This window comes from Oreochromis niloticus, linkage group LG16 (genome assembly GCF_001858045.2).
Source record: "Oreochromis niloticus isolate F11D_XX linkage group LG16, O_niloticus_UMD_NMBU, whole genome shotgun sequence".
Classification (NCBI taxonomy): Eukaryota; Metazoa; Chordata; class Actinopteri; order Cichliformes; family Cichlidae; genus Oreochromis; species Oreochromis niloticus.
Genome location: NC_031987.2, coordinates 25,141,239 through 25,164,921, shown reverse-complemented (window position 1 = coordinate 25,164,921; position 23,683 = coordinate 25,141,239). Strand labels below are relative to the sequence as shown.

Genomic DNA, 23,683 nt, shown 5'->3' with positions numbered 1-23,683 from the left:
AACAACAACAACAACCCCAAAACTTTGTTCTAATCTGCTGGCAGTTCCTTTACACTGCTATAATAACAGCTACTAGAAAACAGAATGAAGAGCACCCGTTCAACCTAATTTCATTTTGATTTAGTGGCAATAAAAGAGTTTTCACATCTCATTTATGAGGCTGTGGAACAGAAAACTTTAATGTTTAAATGAACCCATGTTTAAGACTTACAACACAGACTGAGAATTAAATGATCAATGCATTTATTTAGAGAGAAAACCATTTCTAACAACAGCAAGAGGAGTTTGCAGTTACAAATGCTCTGATTTAGACAGCTCCACAAATGCTCTCTCAAGGTAACTCATTCACAGCATCCAGGTTTCTTGCAGAAAACAGAACAGAAGGTAAGATCACAGAGCCAAAGCATACAATACGTGCAAGTTTCAAAAGTGCCAATTCAATAATTGTTCCAAGTCTAACAATCAGATTACACAATTACCCACAGGTGAGTTAATCACCCCAGGTGCATGGACCTGAAGAGCAGCAAGCAGCAGGACCACCCCTTGAACACAAGGTGTGGTTACCTCACAGACACACACACACACATACAGGAAGACAGAAAGATGGACAAATGCATTGTTAAATGTGTTATTGTAGGGTCTTTACCTCACAACATAAACCATCTTAAAGCAACAGTTTTTATGATTTGATGTTATATAAATAAAACTAAATTGAACTGAAGAACAAGAGATAAACTAAAATAAGGGAGTCTGTGCAGGAGGACAATTACATTTTTACTACTTTGTGAGATAAATCACACGAATATAGATTCTCTACAGCATCAATACCTTGTTTTTTTTTCTTGCAGATTGTCTTTTTTGTCTTTGTTGCAATTTTTTTAAATGTTCTTTATGTATTTTTAATCCCTATTTAATCATCATTAGATTTCATATACTGTGAAAAGCCCCCCTTTTTTTAGTTAGTCAGATGCTGCCAACACCACCCCTTTCATGTGAAAGTGCAAGAGAAACACTGAGTTAACTTGTGTGACTGTGTATCCTGATTGTCAGTTTTAGAATAAGTTAATCCAGAAAATTTATGAACAGAGCTTAAATGTGAATTCCTACCCTGAGAATTTCACATGTATATATGGTATAGTAGGACAAAAACTGCATATAACAGCCCATGTTCTGAAATATGGGAAATTTTTTGCCTTGTTACTGTGCAAAACATCAGCTGGTTCTGAAGGGTCAGGTGGGAAGTTGTTTTTTCCAGGCATGATGAAACAAAATTTCTAAAGTGTGTACACAGATGATTTTGTTGCTGTAAGACCTGAGGTGTCGTTCATCAGCTGATATTGTGACACATTTTTTTTAAAGGATTTCAAAATGTGTATTGTTCTCTAAAAGAGGTTTGCTCTTTGTGTTCTCAGATTACAGAAACTTTGTCAGTTTGTCACTCATATGATTAATCACAGGATTTAAAAAAACAAACAAAAAAGAAAAGAAAACACAAAAAAGGTGAATCATCAACACCAATCGTTTTCAAGACATTCAATGAGTGGGATGTTTTTTGATCAAACTTTGGTTGATGCTTGAAAAAAAATAGTCATAGGGATTTATGGATTTTTTTTTTTTTTATTTTGATTACTCGAGAGACGACTAAGGAGCTTGGAAAGAAAAGCTTCTGGACTTCTTTGAGTTGCTTGAAGACGTTTCATCTCTCATCCGAGAAGCTTCTTCAGTTCTAAGGTCAAATGGTGGAGAGTCCCAGATTTAAACCTGGGACTCAGACAGAAACTGGTTCACCCGAAAGACAAAACTCCAAAACACAAACTGAACAACGTGGTGTATGCTGTACAGTGTAGCGAGGAATGCCCAGACCTCTACATTGGAGAGACCAAACAGCCACTTCACAAGCGCATGGCACAACGTAAAAGAGCCACCTCCACAGGACAAGACTCAGCAGTTCATCTGCATCTTAAGGATAAAGGTCACTCTTTCGAGGATGCCAACGTTCACATTTTGGACAGAGAGGACAGATGGTTTGAAAGAGGAGTGAAAGAAGCCATCTATGTCCACTGTGAGCGACCATCTTTGAACAGAGGCGGTGGTTTACGACACCAACTGTCTGCCATCTATAATCCAGTTTTGAGATCCCTTCCCAGACGCCTTAACGCCCACTCACATCCTGGGGCCATCTGACCTCAGGAAATCACATGATAGGGTGAGGCCAGGTTTCACAATGAGCTCACCTGAAACTCTGGCTGATTAGGTCCCACACCCGCTTTCACACCTTGGCTCATGTGATTAGGTACAGGATCACCAGGGGGTCCTTTGTCCCTCTTTGGGGCGATACTCCCACTGGGTTTAAATCTGGGACTCTCCACCAATTGACCCTTAGAACTGAAGAAGCTTCTTGGATGAGAGGTGAAACGTCTTCAAACAATGAAGATGATGCGTTCATCGGAGTGTGAATGTGTGTGAATGTAGATTAAGTTTGCACTTGAGTTTAGAAGTCCTTGTATGAGTGGGTGTGATTGGGTGAATGAGGCATGTTGTATAGAGCGCTTTGAGTACTCCGGTAGAGTAGAAAAGCGCTATATAAGAATCAGTCCATTTACCATTTGCCAACTTAAAGTAGTCCAGACGCTTTTCTTTTCAAGCTCCTTAGTCTACAATGACCTGGATGACTGAGACCTTCACAGACATACTTGAGAGAAGGCCTCCTCTAAGCTATCAGTTTATGTGACACAAAAAAGTAAAGTCTTCTTGTCTCTCTGTGTTTTGGTAGCAGGATAGAGGTTTTATTTTTTATTTTATTTGCACTGTGTATCATTAAAGAAAAATTAAAATGAACATTGAAGTTGACAAAGCAATCTTCCCTAATATTTCAGCAAGTGAAACCACTGATTTTTCTCATATGTTGCGATCTTGACCCGATTTTCACCAAAATAAAACTGATTACATTCTCCCTCTCCATTGGGGAAGACTAATGTTGTTGAATTTCTAGTTCTAGTTTAGTTTCCAATCTTCTTTTAATATAGTTGTATTTCTTTATTTGTGTGACTGTATTATTTAGTTTTATACATACTTCCTGATAAAATAAAAATAAATACATAAATAATAGTAACTGAATGTTATTTAAATTACTGAACATTTTCTGTTTGCAAATTTTGTAAATAAAATAATGTATATCTTCCTTGTGTAGACTCTTTTGTTGTGTGAAAATTACACACAATGAATATATTCATAATAAAAACACCTCCAAATGTTTGATTTGATAAAGATTTCATGTGGGGTGCCTTTTCCTTTCATTTCTCCTCATTTGGCAATGTAAAATGTGTGAGTGTTCAGTTAACCTGTTTTCTGCTTTGAGGTGAGCAGGTATGCCGGGGTGGGCTGATCTTACAATGGTTAGAATTGCCACCTCAAAGTGAGAAGGGTCGTGCTGCGATTCTTCGGCTACGTCCACACTAGCCCAGATAGATTTGAAAACGGCGTCCAGTGCAACTAACGTTTTCAATCATTTTCAAACGGTTGCGCATCCACACTGAAATGGCTGAAAACGCTTACATTCCTGTATTGCGCATGCGTGAAATCTAAGACCATTCAACCAGCGTCATTTCTGTCTGCCTTTTATTTACTTTCTGGCGCTTTGAAACGTCGTGGTAAAATGTCGAGGAAACCACAGTTTTTTTAATGGACTGACAATGAGGTGGAGTTGTTGCTGCGAGTAACACAAAAGTACAAAGTTGCAAAAGCAAGTGAGAATTAAAGAAGTTGAAGAAAAGCTATCTGGAGCATGTACAAACATATTAATCTTAATTAGAGCTGGCAAAATTGAGAACAAAACAAAACAAAACAACTGCTGTACGATGCCATCCTTAATTTTAGTTGAACTGCTCACATGACTGCATCATATGACTAAATTACGTCAGCGTTTTCGAAAGTCTGCGTTTTCGAGTGTCCACACTACGACGGGACAGCTCCGTTTTCAAATGTATGTGTTTTCGAGAGCATTTGAAAACACTGCGTTTTCCTTGAGCGAAAACGCCGTCTCAGTGTGGACGGGAGGGCAAAATGGAGAGAAAACGAAAACGCATTAGTGTGGGCGTAGCCTTAAGATAGCATAGTTTACTGAGGAGTTGTCACTGTCACTTGACACAGCTAACTGTTTCTTTTCAGGGTATGTTCAAAACTGTCTTTAGCATCTTTCCAGTAAGTTTTGCCTGAGATCCTTTACTGCTTTTATTTAAAAGAGTTAATAATATAAGAATGTAGAATAGAATAGAACAGACTAGAATAGCCTTTTATTGTGATTGCATGTATACACTGTGTTTATTAGCAGTCTGAATGGCCGAGGGAAACAAGCTCTTAGTGAGTCTGGAGATGGGGGACCTGATTGACCTGTGGTGCCAACCAGAGGGCAGCGGGTCAAGCAGGTGGTGGTTGTGGTGCAAGGGGTCACCTGTGATGGCCCTGGTTTTTGTGACACAGGAGGATCTGGTGATGGTCTTCAGGAGTGGCAGAGGGCAGGAAATTATTTTTTGGGTGGTGCTAATTACCCTCTGTATAGCCTTCCTATTCTCATTTGTGGCTTCTGTGTACAAAACACCCAGACAGTAGAAGAGCACACTCTGCCCAAAAGACCAGTTAAAGGCCAGCAGCAGCTTTGGGTCCAGGTTATTCTTCCTCAAGACATGGACAAGGACAGCCACTGCTGGGTCAGAGCGTTGGTGTTGTGAGTCCAGGTGAGATCAGCGGTGATGTTTGAGCTCAGAAACCTGAAGGTAGAGACAGATTCCACAGATTCGGACTGTTGGTGAGGAAGTCTTTGATCCATGAACAGGTGGCAGGGTGATCTGAAGGTGATCCAGTTTGGTGGTGAGGATGTCTGGAATGATGGTGTTGGACACTGAGCTGTAGTTGATGACAAGCATCCTCACATAGCTCTTCCTGTTGTCCAGATGGCTCGGTGCTCTGAAAGGTGATGGTGATAGCATGCTCCATGCACAGTTTGCTCCGCAAGCAAACTTGTTTCTGATGTGCTGAGAGACTATCCACTCTGTGAAACGTGTTTCATTCCTAAATTTTAGGAGCAGGACATTTCAGATCAGCTGTGGCTGCCTCAGTAGTCTGCTGTTTCTTTATTTTAAACCTCCACAGTAGCACAGAACCACCGATAGTAACAACAAGGACAGCCACAACAACAGCAGTAACAACAGCAGGAAAAACCATCATGATAGTTGGAGTTTCTTCCTCTGGAACAAAATGCATGTTTCCACCTCCATGTTCTCTGTCTGTCATGGACTGCTCAAATATGCTGTTATGGGTTTCACCTGCACAGAAAACATAAATTTTTAGAGCAGAAACAGTGAGACACAAAAACAAGAATCCAATAAAAGTGTGTGTTCTGCAGGTGAGACTACTGAGAACAGCCTCAGTTACTCATCTGGAAAAAAGGATATTTTACAGCTGAAACAGGTAAAACATTTCAAATATACAAAGCTAAAATATGTTTTAGCCAAAGTTAAAACCACCATAGTACTTCTAGTATCCATATGTGTGCAGAAGAGCCAACGCGTTCTCACTCCCCACTCTCAAAGCGTAATATTTTACGCTAGCTGACAAATCATCAACATGTTACACTTCCGGGCACCCAACACGTCCCTAAATGACGAGATCGGAAAAATTAGGAAGCATGAGCACCATTTGATATCAATCTACATTTTACTTCAATGCTTTGTAAAACGCTATTTAACGTCATTAAAGTGCTGGTTCAGGTTAGGCATAAGGTTAGGACTGGAACGTGTGTTACCGCAGGACCGTAATTCTACTGGATTTCACCCATAACCCGGCATTAAGCATAAGAATGCAGAAGGTCACCTTTCGCATTCCTCAGGAACGCCGCAGGGTGTGACAAATCGTCAGGATGTTACGCCTCGGGAGTGAGAACGGGCTGGAAGAGCACAGAGGAAAATTCATGGAAGGAGGACATGCAGAGGGTTGGTGTGACAGAGTAGGATAGTAAAGAGTAAATGAGACGGAGGCAGATGATTCTCTACTATGAGAAGAAGAATGCTCTGAATTTACCCTTCAAACTCGCCATGGAAGAAGTGAGTTGAGTGGGTGAGTGATTTTACCTAAACACACATATTGGTTGTTCATTTACTATATCACACAAGTACAGAAAATTCTAGGTGTTCTTAAAGTGGGCAAGTGGTGCAATTTGCGGGCAGGGGAGAGACTCACCTGTGACTGTGAGGTTAATGAAGTGACTGATCTCAGTGTGACCTCTTTTACTTCTCACAGGCATCCTCACTGCTACGTAACACTCATACATCCCAGTGTCATTAAACGTGACGTTCTTCAGGATCAGAGAAACGTCTCCATCCTTCATCTCCGGGTCCCTCAGCTTCACTCGGCCATGAAAAGATGGATGTTGGTAGTTTTCATAGGAGCGTTTGTTCCTGTAGAAGTAAATGTAGCCGTCTGTGTTCAGGTCAGCTCTGCTCCACTTCAGCACTGAAATTATTTCATCTCTGGAAATCTGACACTGAAGACTGACATCATCTCCAAGCTTCGCCTGAACATCCAGCTGAAGAGCTGAAGGAAAGAAAAGAATCAGTAAGTATGAAGTTTATCTCGCTTATACAATATAAGTGATCTTTTTTTTTTTAAGTTTTGGAGTATTGCACAATCTGGGTTTGGGGTGTCTGTCATCTGGACTCCCAGGATGACTTTGTGTGACATTGTGTGTTTAGCGATAGCCACAATTGCTGGTGATCAATTTATCGAGTCCCTTTAGAAGCAAGTGGGTTCTACTTACTCTCTTAATTGTTATGGCAGCAATTAGAGTGGACTTAGTTTTTCACAACTGTTCCTTTAGCTTTTAAGTCTATTGATATACACTCCTAAGCATCCTCCTTTGTCCCACTGACTATCTGCATGCTCCTTCACCACATCCTGAACTTCATCTTCCTCCACTCCTCCTGTCTGACAGCTCCATCTTCAACCTCCTTTGTCCAATAAGTCAACTTTCTCTCCTCTGCACATCTAAACCTTCTCAAACTTGCCTCTCTGACTTTGTCTCCAAACCTCTAATATACAGTGGCTTACAAAAGTATTCGGCTCTCTTGAACTGTCCCACATTTTGTCACATTACAGCCACAAAGATGAATCAATATTATTGGAATCCAACGTGAAAGACCAATACAAAGTGGTGTACACGTGAGAAGTGAAAATCATACATGATTCCAAACATTTTTTATAAATAAATAACTGTAAAGTGGGGTGTGCGTAATTATTCAGCCCCCTTTGGTCTGAGTGCAGTCAGTTGCCCATAGACATTGCCTGATGAGTGCTAATGACTAAATAGACTAAATGCACCTGTGTGTAATCTAATGTCAGTACAAATACAGCTGCTCTGTGACGGCCTCAGAGGTTGTCTAAGAGAATATTGGGAGCAACAACACCATGAAGTCCAAAGAACACACCAGACAGGTCAGGGATAAAGTTATTGAGAAATTTAAAGCAGGCTTAGGCTACAAAAAGATTTCCCAAGCCTTGAACATCCCACGGAGCACTGTTCAAGCGATCATTTAGAAATGGAAGGAGTATGGCACAACTGTAAACCTACCAAGACAAGGCCGTCCACCTAAACTCACAGGCCGAACAAGGAGAGCGCTGATCAGAAATGCAGCCAAGAGGCCCATGGTGACTCTGGACGAGCTGCAGAGATCTACAGCTCAGGTGGGGGAATCTGTCCATAGGACAACTATTAGTCGTGCACTGCACAAAGTTGGCCTTTATGGAAGAGTGGCAAGAAGAAAGCCATTGTTAACATTAAACCATAAGAAGTCCCATTTGCAGTTTGGACACAGCAAACATGTGGAAGAAGGTGCTCTGGTCAGATGAGACCAAAACGGAACTTTTTGGCCAAAATGCAAAACGCTATGTGTGGCAGAAAACTAACACTGCACATCACTCTGAACACACCATTCCCACTGTCAAATATGGTGGTGGCAGCATCATGCTCTGGGGGTGCTTCTCTTCAGCAGGGACAGGGAAGCTGGTCAGAGTTGATGGGAAGATGGATGGAGCCAAATACAGGGCAATCTTGGAAGAAAACCTCTTGGAGTCTGCAAAAGACTTGAGACTGGGGCGGAGGGTCACCTTCCAGCAGGACAACGACCCTAAACATAAAGCCAGGGCAACAATGGAATGGTTTAAAACAAAACATATCCATGTGTTAGAATGGCCCAGTCAAAGTCCAGATCTAAATCCAATCCAGAATCTGTGGCAAGATCTGAAAACTGCTGTTCACAAACGCTGTCCATCTAATCTGACTGAGCTGGAGCTGTTTTGCAAAGAAGAATGGGCAAGGATTTCAGTCTGTAGATGTGCAAAGCTGGTAGAGACATACCCTAAAAGACTGGCAGCTGTAATTGCAGCAAAAGGTGGTTCTACAAAGTATCAACTCAGGGGGCTGAATATTCATTCTAATCTTGTCAATCCTGGACAGTCCAAATAAAACCTTAACATCATCAGTTTGGTCTCCTGCCTTTTTTATGGAACCAGCTATAAGCCATACATCAAAGCAGGTCTCACAACCATCTTGTAGGACTATTATCTCACTCCTGCTGCTACCCTTCTTTCACAAGTCACCCCTGAAACCCTACTTGCACTCTCTTCTTCATTTCGCTTGTTCACCATCCATTACTTTCGTCTGGTCTTTAAACTTGTTGGTACTCTTTACTTGCAGCTTCTCTGTTACACCAGTTTCCCTCTCATTCATATACACATATTAAATAAAAATTTTCTTGTCAGTCTTTAGTTCTAAAGAATAAGAATATGAACAAATTTTGTTTCACTCACCTGTTGATTCCGCAATTAGGAAGAAACACAGGAGGACCTTAAGAAAAGCCATGTGTGAGAACAGATTACACTGAAGTTGCTGCAGACTAAACAGAAAGTTAGAGAGAGGAAGGGGGGTGGTTCAAAGAAAATGGAGTACTATTCTAATGGGCAATAGAAAGGGAAAGTTAGTCATTGCAACACACTTTCAACACACGAACACACCTTCTTACAAGCTTCCCTTCTACACACGAGTATAAAACTATTGAGCCCCCCTGTGACCTTTGTCGGGGGGTTTTGACAGAACAAAGTGAAGAAAAAAGAAACTAGTGCAGTTATCCAAATCTGACCTGATTCACAAAGTGTAAACAGTGTAAACTGCGAGTGAAAATACTTATAAAAAATAAATATAACAAATAAAACCATTTATCTTGTGGTGTCATCAAATTACCTTTACACAATCAAATAAATCTGTCTCTAATTTACATGACAGTGTGCTCCATCTTCTCAGTTTCAAAAAAAGTCATTGTAAAACCTTGACAAGTTTAGTTTCAGAATGACTAACCTGAAAAAAATTCCATCTTTCTGGCACTGAAAGCGAAAATGTCTTTCAGGTTAACATGATTACTTCAGATGAAACAAATTAACATAATTTCAGGAAAAAATAGAACAAATGTTAACTGCTGGGCATTTCTGCCAATTCTCACCTCTGACGGTGCCGTTGGGCGGACTGCAGCATTGTCAGCTGGGACCCATCCTTGACTGATGCTTCAATCTATTAATCCCAGAAAATATTGGGGTGGTGGAGCAGCAGTAGAAACGTCTTCGTACCACTCCTCTCAACCCTGCGTTAAGATCCTTCTTTTCCCCATGCCCTATTCTTCCTTCTGAGCCACAGCCAGAAGCTGCCTTGCACAGCTTATTGTGCAAGATCTTGGAGAGCTCGCCTTCTTTGGGGACCTGCAACAGCAAATGTTTTTTAACTCCCACTGAGTGGATGTTGCAGTAAAATATCAGCTGATGACTTCCACTGGCAAGGTGAGAGCTCTCCAGCCTGCCTGTGCACATATGGCTGTAAGTTCTGCATACCTTTCCCTCTTTCTCTCATGAGCAGCCTCTGTCTATTTTTCTTATGGTATAGTCAGCTTCATCATGAAAACCATTCTGGCAGTGACTGACCATGCGCAAGGATGACATTGTGATCTCCACAAGGAATTTCAGCTAGTAATTAAGTTTGGCTGCCAGCTGTCGATCTACTCCAAGTGACAGGAGAGACCATCCCATCTTGGAAAGTGACTGTGCCTGTTGGGTCTGTGTTTTCACAAGCCCCGCTGGTTTAGAGACTTATTCATCATGAAGAAAACAACACAGTCAGCGATCGATCGTTTTACTTGCAAGGGAGGCCTCATGGGTATCTCAGAAACGCACTTCGAATCTCATTACGAATGACCCCAACGACGGCCTCCGCTTGCTGCCTTTTATTGGGAAAACAGTTACACAATACACATCAAAGCAAAGCAACGCCCATCATAAAACCCCCCAAATGGTTCTAAGACAAGGCACTATGTGTGTGTGTGTGTGTGTGTGTGTGTAAACATCTGTATGCGTGTGTGTGTGTGTGTCTTCCTGATCACAACGGTTTCTACAACATCCTGGTCATAATGGTTCACCATGGATAACACAGTGAAGCCATACAAAGGGCAGGAAGCTTACCAAACATTAAACAGAGTCTTTACAAAGGATGTGTAATTGGAACATTATTTTGACACAGAAGGAATCCCAAGTAGAAAATGATCCTGGTGTCCAAGTGTATGGGAAAAATGTCCATCCCTATGCTAGAAGTAGCTTTGTGCAGCCACCTGTCCCACATCTGGGCTTTTAGCATGTTCCCTTGTTTGTAGAGCGAAATGTGTTTTTTTCATCAGTGGCAGCTTCGTGTTAATATTTATGTAATTCTGAAGCTACTTGGGAAACAAAAATAAGGAGAAATAAAAAGCTGAATATTTCAGACATATATTTAAAATCTCTGTATATGAAGGTACATTTTTTCCATGGCTCCATTAAATATACTGGTTACTGATCCAAAAAACAGTCAGTTCAACAGTTACACTGTTTGATTTAAGGAGTGTTTTTTAAACAATATTTATTTCTATTACTCCTTGCGTTCATTGCCTTCACTTTTGTTTTGACAGAATCACAACTGACGGTGGTCTAACACAGTCCAAATGGGTAAACGGTGCATACAGTTGTTAAGTGTGTGGTTGTAACCACCCATGCATGCAACACCTTACTCGCTTTGATCACATTGTTAAAGCCAAACATTTAAAGACAGGAAACTGGGGGGGGGAGACCCTTACTGGATACAGACGCCCTCATAGTTTAGTTGTAATTAGGTTATGACACTTATAAATAATTGTATGGTAAACTTTAGATATTAGCATTGGCTGATGATCAAAGTATCCAATTATTTTACTTGAATCTCTCCCTTCCTAATTATGTCCCGCCCTTATCTTCTTATTATGTTATTTTCACCTTCCTTTGTGTCTTCAATTCTGTTTTTCTCCACAGCTGGTGCTAACAGCAGAGAGGTGGTTACTGGGTGTTGCTTTTACTACTTGACGGTGGTGAAGCATCAGCAAATTATCATGTCGTTAATTTGACACATTTTGCTGCATTTATTTTATTTTTATTTTTTTGTGTATCAGCTCCATAGTTTCACTAGTTCTTATTCATTAAACACTGTAGGGGAGGGTGCTGGATTGAGAGACCTTACTACAATACAATGTCAGTGATGAAAATGAACGAATGGGCTGCTTTACAGGCGGTTTGCAGCTGCCCTTCAATTGACCCATTGGCCCAAAAATGCGTCGTCCCACAAGGAAAATGTCCAGTATGCCAGATGACCAACGCAGCTCTCTGCTGTAAGCTTTAATGGTTAAATGGATCCTGTTTAAAAGTTCAGAGCTCTAATTTGCAGCTGTCACCTTAGAAATGAACAGTGCACTGAGAGTGCACTCAGGTTAGCTTGATTAATTTTTAACGTTATATTTGTTTTTTAATCAGCATTTAAACATTCGCAAACGTTCGAAGAATGTCTCTGATTTGTAAAAATGACCCTTTATGTGCACACAGAGCCAAAAGCAGTGAGCCTGGTTTAACAGAAAGTTGGTACCACAAGAATGATTCATGTGATAAGTAAGGTAAGTAGGTTAGCTGACACAACAAAAGCCCGCCTGTGTTGAGTATCCTTCATAGTATAGCCCTCTAGTCAGTAAAAACGTGCTCACATTTAACCTGTTTGCAGCTTAAGTTACATTAAATCATGTTATAATTTCATAATATTTTTGGTTTTAATAATTTCACAAAAAGCTCTTCAATGAGAGAGACTGGGTTTGAACTACCTGCTGGCCGTAGGCACAGATAAATGAGAACAAGTGCCGTACAATTTTTAGGGTATTACATAAATAAATGGGTACCCACCTTAGACCCCTGTGGACTGTATGGGTCACTAAAACAGAGATGTTGGTTTAAAACAAAGTGCTCTTCTTTTCTGACATGATCACCACCTCTTCCAAATATTTTATTCTTGTAAGCATATTTTATTCAAGTCACCCGTTTTTATTTTTTGTACATCAAAAACACATCTGAACATCTAAAAGCTGAGGTAGAAAAAAAACAAAAGCCTCCTTCCCTAATATTCACCTTTACTCGTTGAATAGGGGAAGAATTTTCTTCACTTATTGTCAACATTTGGTTGAACACTCAGCAAATATGTGTCAGTATTGTCTCTGCAGAATAATAAATATTCTTATTTCAAATATTTAGATTCCACAACAGGCACTCCTTTACACCATTTAATGATTTATTTATTATGCAGTGTATTTTCATGTGCAGATAACAGTAGAAAATAAAATCTGGTGCTTAGTATACATGTTTGTTTGTTTTTTCAAAGCAGCAAGTTACACTTGATTTTACGATGTAAAGAAACGTTGTACATGACTGTGTAATCATAATCTGCATAATAATGGTTCATGTCAAACTGAACAATCAGACTCCAAATAAACACACTGATGACATACAAACAAGCAGTTATCAGAAACTCCACAGGTTTTTTTTAATCAAAATGATCTGAATAATCATAGTTTCAGTTTGTTTTTAAAAATTTTTGTTCTAAGATTATGTGAGGTCTGTATCAAGACGGGGTGTTGTGCTAATTTTTTTAACCATCCACAAATGGAGAGGAAATATCAAAAGGAATACATTTAATTAATCTAATAATAAGGATAATGATCATATCAATAACACCACTACCGCTATGTTACCATTTTGATAATAAATGTTAATAAATTACTGCTACTACTACTGTCAAGTCTCTCCTGAAAAACAGTGTAAAATTTTATTTTATTCAAATTGTAAAATTCATAGTAAAAAAATTAAAAAAAAACATCAGCTTACAAATGAAAAAAAAACACCCAAATATTTCAAATAGTTTAACGTCACTAGTTTCTTTACATATGCATTGATATTGCATGTGTGCAGATCAGAAAATCTGGTATAAATAAGAAAATTATAGCTAATTTTTCTTTTTTTTTCTCCTTCAGTGCTTGAGGTAAAATTTCATCATACATATTCAGCAACCTGCAAACACATACATGTACAGTGGAATGTAAAGTATGGTTGTGCAAGTAATTCAGGTCAGTAAGATCTGTTTAGTCTACGCTCACAACACCTAATAATAAAAACACTAAACCGAGAGAAAGGGCTCCAATGATCAGATCACCCAGTATGAGCAGCACTTGGTTAAAGTGGGGAGAAAGAACTCCCTTTTAACAGGGATGTGCCTCTGCCACACCCACACTCAAAAAAGACATACTATTACTTCTACTTTTGGTTAGAAAAAAGAAGGTAAACATTTGGCTCATTAGACTTTAAAAAAAAACTTGAATTCAATCTAATTTAACAGTGAATGGATGTTAATTCACTGAGCAGTTTCCTACTGTTTTTTTTCTTAATGTTTTAACTCAGTAAGTCAGCTCAGCTTGACTTAGTTTTTAGGGTTTTCCATTAGGTGGTAGTCTCTGGTACTAGGTACTTCATGAGTGAACTAAGTGAGACGATCCAAAAATGTGACATCAACAGTGGCTAGTCAGTGAGGTCACTGACTAGCCACTGCTAAAAGCCAGCAACGAGGGAAAGAGCAGCACAAAAAACACCACAGTCCCTAAATTTGACAAAAAGCCACAGACCAAGCAGCAAGTATATCATCACCTTGACATTCTGATGTTTGGCTGCATTGTTTTAACGATCGCTCGCACGTCAGGTGGTACTCGATTGTAAACGCAAATGACCAAAACCAAGCAGATCCGAGCCGAGCAGGTTTTAAGTGGAAATTGGTATTTGTAGCTGACTTAAGGCCCTGAAGGCCTTAGTAACCTCCTGATGTATCCACCACACCACCACCTTTACAGAGGTGGAGAACGTTTGCCGGCCTCAGTAGACTTTTACTTTCCACTTACAGTTTTGAGGTAAATGTTGCTAAAACATCTGCAAACATATTTTCAGTGTTTCAGCTGTGTTTTTTTTTTAAATCAAAATGTAACAGCTCAAATAAAAAAAACTGGGTAGATGAAACATCTGACTCTGTGTGACTATGTGAAACAGGAAGTGAGGTAGTTTTGAAATTATCACCCGCAGTGTCTGAAATTTAATGCAACTACTTGATTTGACATTAATGGACAGCAGAGATGTCCTTCAGTGTGGTGTACTTGATAAATGTAGTTACTGAAGTGTCAGTATTTAATATTTCCTCAACCCTTTACTTTCTGTTTGGGTCAAATTTGACCTTTTCTGACATTTTACAACAGTCTGAACAACACATCACCCCCACCCTCAAATCTCCATGGATATCCACTGAAGTCACACACTACTTACAAGATACTTTTTTCTCACTTACAAATCCCTCAGTGCTTGTCAGACCTGCTGCACCCACACACACAGTCTCGGATGCCATGGATCTGCTTTCACTCGCTCTCTCTCTCTCTCTTGCACCAGCCTCCGTACTTTCATGGACAGAGCATTCATTGTGGTTGCCCACACCCTCTGGAATTGCACTTAACAACACCCCATCATCCTTTGTTTTTGTTTTTTTTAAATGTGTTACACAAAGTTGTTATTATCATTTTTATTATTATAATTTGATGCAATTGGCAGTGTTGCCTCAAAGCAAGAACGTCCCTGGTTCAAATCCTGGCTGTGGCCTTTTTGTATAGATTTTCTTGGTACTCCAGATGCCTCAAAGTCTAAACACATACACGTCAGTTAAGTTAGTAATTCTAAAGCGTCCATGCATATGAAGTAGATAAAATGCTTGAAGTACACAGAATAAAGTGCTGTGTGGATGCATAGTTCATTTGCAATTAGAGCGCTTTGAGTAATGCTTTGCTTTTTAAATTAAAGTACATTACATGCCTATCTGCTGATGTTTGTGGTCTTTGCACCTGCAAGCACAAATACCCACGTTGTAAGAAAATAGAATCCAACAAATTAGAATCAAGTTTTTCTGATCCAACTGAGATTTGTAGACCTTAAGAGGAAACAGGATGGCTGTAAGTTTATAAAGTCAATTATGGTGTCATTTCATGCAAATGTGTGCAAATACCACACATACAAGGTTTCCTACCACTGCTTTGAATGGACAGACTAGCTTGCAATAAGCAAGGTTTGTGCTCTAAGTGTATATATTTAACTTGTATTAATAATTATAAATGTAGATATGAGGATATTTTTATGATAGATATGTGAGGACAATGTTTAATGGTTTTAGTGGTTATAAATTATCATCTAATAAAAAAACAGTTTGTGATCTTATCATTTTCGCTTTCAATTAAATATATTGTAATCTTTATGGCTGCTGTTTGTTATCAACAGAACTTCCTTGTGATTTTTCCTCAGTAGGAACCTTAACTAAATGCTGCTTCTTAAGGAGCAACACTAACAAACCAGCAGCTGCAGCAGCTGCAGCAACACCAGCAACAATGAGGATAGTCTGTGTTTCAACCTGTTCAACCTCAGTGTTTTCATCAGCATCTTCTCTTTCCATGACATGCTCCTCCAACATGTTTTTATGCACTTTACCTGCAGAGCAAAGATTAGCTGTCAGAGAAGAAGAAGTCTTCAGACATGTCAGTGTTCAGCAGGAGAACGGCTGCTGAACGAGAAAGTTTGTTTGATGGCCATTTACAGACACAGTTTTAATCTATGTTATCAGCAAGCTACAACTTTACCCTTTACTTAGATTGAAATAGTAAACAATGCTACCTCTGTGCATGTCGGTTATCCATTTTCTGTATTAAAGCCACTCACAGCAGAGTGAGAAGCTCAGCATGTTTCATCTGACATTTACACCAAATGTCTTTACTGACTAAAGCTCAAAGGGAGTTTGTGTCTCCAGCTGGACTTGAACTTGCTAAGTGAACATACTAACTACAACAATATGGACGCACTCCACTTGCTTTGGGTGTGACAAACTCACCTGTGACTGTGAGGCCGATGAAGTGACTGATCTCAGTGTGAGCTCTTTTACTTCTCCCAGAGTTCCTCACTGCTACATGACATTCATAAATCTTAGTGTCATTAAACGTTACATTCTTCAGGGTCACAGAAACGTCTCCGTCCTTCATCTCTGGGTCCCTCAGCTTCACTCGGCCATGAAAAGATGGATGTTGGTAGTTTTCATAGGAGCGTTTGTTCCTGTAGAAGTAGACGTAGCCGTCTGTGTTCAGGTCAGGTCTGCTCCACTTCAGCACTGAGATTATTTTATCTGTGAAAATCTCACACTGGAGAGTGACGTCATCTCCAAGCTTCGCCTGCACATCCTGCTGTAGAGCTGAATACACGAATTTTTTTTTCTTAATGCAAAATGATTTGTTCTATGAAACTTGCATTAAAACATGAATTTTTTTAAAACAAACAACAGTTGAGAGACAACTCACTGAATACAGTTTAAAGTAAAAATCTGATCACATCTCGGGGGGGCAATATTTGGTAATTAGGACTCTCTGCTTATGCAGTAGTGTGCTGCAGCTGGGGGGGGGTTCAAAGCAGAATATTGATCAGCTCATAGAGCTACCGGAGCAACGCCGGGCAAAAGACTGAAAATTACTGATAAGTGGTAAATGGGCTACTTCTTATACTATGTTTTATGTTATAATTCTTGCATTCTTTATACCGCCCTTATTCAACCATTTATACAAGCACTTCTTCTAGGCTTCTACCTAAGTGCTTTCCATCTAACGCTCATACTCCAATGAATGGATCAGAGAACCCATGATTCAATATCTTGCGCAAGGACACCCTGGCATGCAGACTGAAGCAGCCAGGGATTAAACCACTAACCCACTCAATCTCCTGAGCTACAGCCACACCAAGAAACAGCAACCCAAAGAATACTGTGTGTCGGGAACTCACAGTGGCCAAGACAAAATTAAAGTGATGTTGAATTTTCATCTAAATAATCATTATGGTTCAGATCAAAATGAAGCATCTGCAATTATCACATTAACAAAAAAATGAGACTACACAGTGTAATGATTATGACACTAAATCATAGCTGTCCTGTTACAACTGATTGATGATCTATTTATAGCAGAGTGGGTGACAACAGTGAGGTTGGAAAGTCATTGATTTGACAATGACCATGACAATTTTAGTTTTCGAAACTGAAAAGTCAGTGTTGACTTTTCTGTTCAACAATGAAAAGTCACCAATTTATAGTTGACTGAGAGATGTCCTGTCTTCCTCCTACCTCCAGCTTGTTTCTGCTGGAGGTTTCTTCCTGTTAAATGGGAGTTTTTCCTTCCCACTGTCACCTAAATGCCAACTCATAGATGGTCATGTGATTGTAGGGCCTACCTTACAATATAAAGCACCTTGAAGCGATTGTTGTTGTGACATGGCGCTGTATACATAAAATTTGAATTAAAGCAATTGATTTAATCAATTTTAGGTTCTTTGTCCAATGTTGATCAAGTTTCAACTAATGTTTGCTATATTGGTGTATATTAATTTTACACTATGAAATCTGCCATCAGTGGGAGGAGAAATGCCTCTACATGATTAATTCAATCAGTAGGATCACTTTATCAGTGTGTGAATGTGCGTGTGAATGGGTGGATGACTGGATGTGTAAAGTGCTTTGGGGTCCTTGGGGACTAGTAAAGCGCTATACAAATACAGGCCATTTACCATTTCAGATCATTACTGAAACAAAGTCCTTGTTACTTTTCTTAAATAATTTGTTACACTATCGTTGCATTAATTTCACATGGCTTCGTAAAATGACCTGAAAAATATTGTCCCATAATAACCAGATAACCATATAATTGACACCAACTCTTTACAAATAACCTTCTTAAATGAATTAAATGAAGCTCACCTCCCTTTAATAATACTTAAAGATTTTAGTACTGATTTTTTGGTTTAAAAAAATAAAAAGACTCACCTGCAGATATAGACATTAATGACAAAAAGAGGAGAAATCTGACAGAAGCCATCTATGGCAGGCGAGAGGAGAGAGGAGTGGCAGCTGCCTGACCTGAACAGAAAGTAGAAACCTTCAAGTGCATACCAACCCTTTCATAGCGATGGGTGGGTCATTGAGAAAGCGAAACAGAAACAAACTGACTTAAAAAAAAAAAAAAGAAAATACAGGATGTTTAAACATTTGGGAATTTATATTAAAACCCAAAGTCAACAAATCAACAGAAAATCCAGACAGACTCTGCGTCCAAGTCGGGTCTATAAACAGCATAACATACAGCACACTGCAGCAACATTACATGAACTTAAATATTACACATATGTCAAATGATCAACAACAACTAGAACCTTCAGTGGCATGAAATCCAGAGCAAGAGAATAATAAAGGTCCGGAATTATAATTCACAGTAGCGTGTTTGCCCAGGTGGTTTCCAGTGGTAGAGCCTGTCCCAAAGATATTATCCGCTTTTTTCTACCCACTGACAAAGTCAAACTATGTGTTAGAGTATATACTTAATGCAAAACTTAGAATAAATCATACCTCCATTGGTATTGACTCTGGATTTATCAGTAAACAGTGTTAGGGTTGACATATAGAGCAGCGGTGAAACAAAGAGTTTCTTTGATCTTCATTGATTTCCGCTGCATCTCAACAGACTGTTTCAGGAAACTGAATGCTGATCCGGTTCTTCAAAGCTTCGGTTGTATAAGAACAGAAACAATACAAAGCACTGCCCTTTCTCACAAACCATCGTCTCATTTCAGATTTAATTTTGTAATGATTCAAAGTTGTGGACAATTTAATCTGCCAATAAAATAAATTTCAGGTTCAGACAGTCATGTTTCTTAACAGAAATCACTGATGAGGATCTCAAAGTTATCCGAGAAATGTACGATGCGGTATGAAGTGATGTAAAGATATGTAAGATATGTTAACCGGTTCAGAGTTTCTTGTTAAGGCAGCTGTAATTTCCGTTTAAGGAGCCCCGGTAATGTGTGCTGCCTTTTTGGATCTTGAGCCTGATTAAACCAACCAAACGGAGCTCTGCTGTAAAGTTACAGCAGCGCAAACTGTGCGTCACTCTGGACCGTGCCTGAATCCAGCTACTGGAGCAGAAAGCATATAAATGCCTTTATGTTTGGTCGTGATGCCTCCAAGTCTGGAACTGCAGCTGCTAGAATGCAGATCGGAAACGTCTTCAGTTACATTTGTTGGATAATTACCACCGATAACTTTCAATCAGTAAAGACTAAAGTCATCCAGTCCAGGTTTCCTTCATTCTTGATCAGGGTCAGACCTGAACGCACTGAGCAGCAGAATCAAATTAAAGTTCCAGCTCTTATTTATTTATATCTGAAATAAACGATCGCACTGAGTGTTCACAGCTGCTGGTGGGCTCGTGTCTGCTTTAGAAGTAAGCTGTTCTCTGTAATGTTTCACTCTAAACCAGGCGGCGCTCAAACAGCACGTTACTGGCGGAGAAAGAGGAAAACAAAACGCCCACTTTTCATGTGACTGCGCACAAACAGTTTTAAATCCTCAAGCGTTTCTTATTAAACTCTAAGGTTTTATGGAGACAGCGAACAGAAAAAGAAAACATATTCAACCTTCTCCGGAGTTACTCCACACTCCGTGTCAGTAACTGTTTATGTGCAGTACCACGTGGTCACTTACAAACTTGTTTACATTTTAAATGTGAAGAAAACTCCTGTGTCACACTGCTGGAGTCTAAACGAGTGAACACTCACATGCAGACACAGACGGTGACTCCAGCAGAGACGCTCAAATGTCCCAGCGGCCATTTCCGCCTCATTGGTCTGCTGATCCGACTCTTCGGAGTTCGCTAAATATCCAAAGGATGGCGAGATTTCCCGAGAACAGGACATCCCAGTTTAATCCTTACGGGTTAAGGGTTCAGTGTGAAAATGAAGCAGAGTTTTCGAGTGTGGTGACAGGTGCGTTTGTTCTGAGCATCGCGCTCTGACAACTGTTTGTGTCTTGAAGAGGAGCAAAAACAGTCTGAGGGTGGGATCAGAAACACGTGCGTAATAACGAGGAGGCTCAAGTGACCGAAATAAACGTCTGGCAGGCTCCGTGCTTCAGAGCTGATCAAGAATCAAAAGTATTCTGTTTTAAGCGGATCTCCTGTAACTGTAACTCATTTATATGGGATTGCAGCATTTCTATTTCACCACATGCTCCCGTGTGACACTGAGGCCACGCCCACTCACTCCCGCAGGTTTGAGCTGTGGCTCTAAGCCGTTAAATTTACATAAACCAGTCAATAACCGATCGTTTCATCAGGACTCCATCAGTAGATCACAAAGCCTCTCAGACTCATCTTCATCTCTGCTTGTATCTTCGTCATAATCGCACCTCTGCTGCACGTGGACGTGTTCTCTTCTTCAACTGTATCTGATTCTCTGTTGTCCAGCAATAACATGTTGATCACATATGAGCTCATCAAGGTAACTTTTATTGTGAAGCAAGTTCCCGTACTTGCTTCACAATAAAAGCCTCGGTACGACATGCAACAGAACTTTTTGCAAAAATGGCTTTTAATTTGTAACAGATACCGGAAGTGCTGTAACTTTACATATTTGCGGGATATAGCTTGTAGTTACTTTCAGCTGCTCAAAATAAAAAATAAAACAATTATATGAAGTCAGTCTTCAGTCTCCGTTTATGTGCTTTTTCCCTTCTTAGCTACTCGAAATGTTCTTTTGTTATCAAAAAATAATCAAGGCACTTCAAATTTCAACACAACAGCTTTGACTTTATCTTTTTGTTTGGAAGTATGACCCGTCAGCACAGCAGTTGTACTGCAAACACTTAAGATTCTTCGGGATACTTTGGCTTTTCTGGTTACTTCGAGCTCCCATTCACTGAGCTGCAGATTGATGCTTTAACACTTCCAAGCCTCCAGGTGGCAGCAGAGCAGCGTGAGCAACTCAGATCATCACAGAAGACACAAATATTCAAACATCGTCATAAATTAAATCCAAATCAAAGCGAGTTTATTTTCCACTTGAAAACAAAAGTGGAAATATCTCCAAATTATCTTCATCCAGACAGTTTCATAATGTGGTAAAAATAAATAAATAAATAAATAAAGCTTTCCTTTAGTTTTCTAATCACTAACCCTCATTTCAGTTCTATAGCAATGATTGTGGGTTAAAATGATTAAAATGTATAACCATTAACTCGGGTAGCCTTTTTTTCTTTTTAAAATCAAGTTAAGAAAATTCCCACAATTCCAAGAAAAATGTCACAAGAAAATACAAATTTAAGCCTGTTTCCATCCACTGCTGTCACACAAGCATCAGCAGTTGGTTTGTTTGAAGTGAACATGATGAAAATATGGAGATTCTATCTCATGTTTTCATTAACTGCATCCATCAGTTTTCTGCTTGCTGAGCTGATTCAGCTCCCTTATTCGCCAATAGTCTGCTCTCTCTCCCCTTTCCTTTTTTAAAATAATTTCTCTGGAGCAGAGAACTATAAATTAAAAATACAAACTCTGTATACAGTTTATTTATTTGTTTCTCTTAGTAATGACTCACTATTTCTACCTCTGTTTATGTGTGTGTGTTTTTCTGGTGAGGATGACTCCTGGTTCCTGTGTGTCTGCAGCTCACTTGCTCCAGTAACACAGCAGGCCTTCCTCTCAATCACAGAGTCCTTGTTTCAGCAGGTTTGTGAAGCTTTCAGACCTCCTGGTCACCTGTGCTTTTGGAGTATTACAGACTTACTGTTCTGCCCTCACTTACACATCAGGACCTCTGGACTCCCCCTTTCCCCACATTTATTAATAATCTGTTGAACTTTAAACTTTTCTTGCACTGAGCTATTGAATCCAGTGTTCTAAAAAAAGTTAACAACAAAAGTTGCCCATGAGCAAAAGAAACGTCTGAAACTGAGTGTTTAGAGTAGTCTGAACCATCCTCAGGGTAAAACGCAATGATCCAGCACAGGCTGTTGTAAAACATGTACAATGTTAATGAGCCTCATTGTTGTGTAGGCTTCCATAGCACAGCTTTGACAAGTCTAACGTGTTTCTTCTTTGGAAGCCTTCTTTTCATATTTTTTTCTAATCCTATCAGCCACTAGTATTTTCTAAAATGGAAACCAGCTTGTGCATAGGAAACACAAAAATGTTCCAGTTTTGATTTGGTGCCTGCATGCAATGTGAACAATATACAGGAAATATAAAGTTATCTGCTCCACTGTTATAGCTGAATCAGAATCAGAATACTTTATTGATCCCGAGGAGAAATTATTTTGGTTACAGTGCTCCAGGACAAACAGTAACAACGACAGACGATACACTAGTGAGTAAGAAATAGCACAAAATATACAATACATACATACATGCCTATACATATACACACATATAAGTAACATATTGATAAATATTGATAGAAGCAGTCTGCTTCTCTCCACCCCAGGGAAGAGGGTAACACCACCTGGGTCTGGGTGCAGTTTCCCCCTCTTGGGGCACGGGTACCTAGACCCGGGGCTTAGAGTACGCTTGGGGAGTGTGATTGTGTGTACAGTGTCTATTTATGTCTGTCTGTTGGGTGAGTGCTGAGTAATTGCATATGAGAGCGTGAGGGTGGGAATGGATGTTTGTATCTGTGTGTGCCTGTTTGTCTGTGTCTATATGTCAGGTTGGGTATCAGACGCCACCTCTCTGGGTACATCTCAGGCCCTCCAAGGTATGGAGGCCTATCTCTAGGGCAGGGCCATATCATACCGTTCACGGTAATACCGGTGTAATGTCGGGCAATGTTAGGAAAATCAAATAGCGTGATAGAATATGGGTAAACCGCGCATGCGCAGTGCCTTTGTTTACATGCGCACATGGCGCAAAAAGCGTGCAGGCGACAGAGAATGAGAAAGGCGAAAGTGGATCGTTGAATGAAACAGATGAACAAGAATTGGTTTGTAAAAATGCTGCAACTTCAGTGGTGTGGAACTGGTTTAGCTTTCGTCCGTGTGCCTTATGTATGAATTCTGGTTGTGTTTACTGACCTTGAAATGATTTTATGTGGTACACAGCGCTCGAAAGTCTGTCAAATGTTTTAGTACAACTTTGCTAAGCTACGAACCCGCACCGCTTGATGAATTGTCCGAGCATTACGGCTATCGTAGGCAGGTGCCTCGCGGAGTGATACGTGCTGTGCTTCAACATAATATTACTGTATTGTGTGTGTATAACCTCTTTTTAAGTTTTGTGGATATTATACATGGTTATGCTGAGGATATGTCGGCCAGTTTCCACTGGAAATGCCTTTTGGTTAAACT

General features: G+C 39.8%; 2 protein-coding genes across 2 annotated transcripts; both read right to left on the bottom strand.

Moving 5' to 3' along the window:
- Positions 1-4,277: 4,277 nt before the first annotated feature.
- LOC102077201 (uncharacterized) lies at positions 4,278-9,569 on the bottom strand. Its single transcript, XM_019346205.2, has 4 exons — positions 9,546-9,569; positions 8,860-8,896; positions 6,235-6,588; positions 4,278-5,321 (listed from the first exon to the last, which is right to left on the bottom strand). Exons 3-4 carry the CDS (start codon positions 6,380-6,382, stop codon positions 5,068-5,070), a joined length of 402 nt encoding a protein of 133 aa, XP_019201750.2. The 5' UTR covers positions 6,383-6,588; positions 8,860-8,896; positions 9,546-9,569; the 3' UTR covers positions 4,278-5,067.
- Positions 9,570-13,432: 3,863 nt separating this feature from the next.
- On the bottom strand, positions 13,433-20,760 carry LOC106097090 (sodium channel subunit beta-3). The gene is made up of 4 exons (XM_019346226.2): positions 20,125-20,760; positions 18,338-18,430; positions 16,370-16,723; positions 13,433-15,972 (listed from the first exon to the last, which is right to left on the bottom strand). The coding sequence occupies exons 2-4, from the start codon at positions 18,387-18,389 to the stop codon at positions 15,740-15,742; spliced, it is 639 nt and encodes a 212-aa protein (XP_019201771.1). The 5' UTR covers positions 18,390-18,430; positions 20,125-20,760; the 3' UTR covers positions 13,433-15,739.
- Between the last annotated feature and the right edge of the window lie 2,923 nt (positions 20,761-23,683).

Coding starts and splice junctions, on each gene's coding strand:
- LOC102077201 (XM_019346205.2), bottom strand. CDS start 6,382: ATGAAGGATGGAGACGTTTCTCTGATCCTGAAGAACGTCACGTTTAAT. Junction 5,322..6,234: donor CATTAACCTCACAGTCACAG/GTGAGTCTCTCC, acceptor TTTTCTGTGCAG/GTGAAACCCATAACAGCATA.
- LOC106097090 (XM_019346226.2), bottom strand. CDS start 18,389: ATGGCTTCTGTCAGATTTCTCCTCTTTTTGTCATTAATGTCTATATCT. Junction 16,724..18,337: donor ATTAATGTCTATATCTGCAG/GTGAGTCTTTTT, acceptor TCGTGTATTCAG/CTCTACAGCAGGATGTGCAG. Junction 15,973..16,369: donor CATCGGCCTCACAGTCACAG/GTGAGTTTGTCA, acceptor TTTGCTCTGCAG/GTAAAGTGCATAAAAACATG.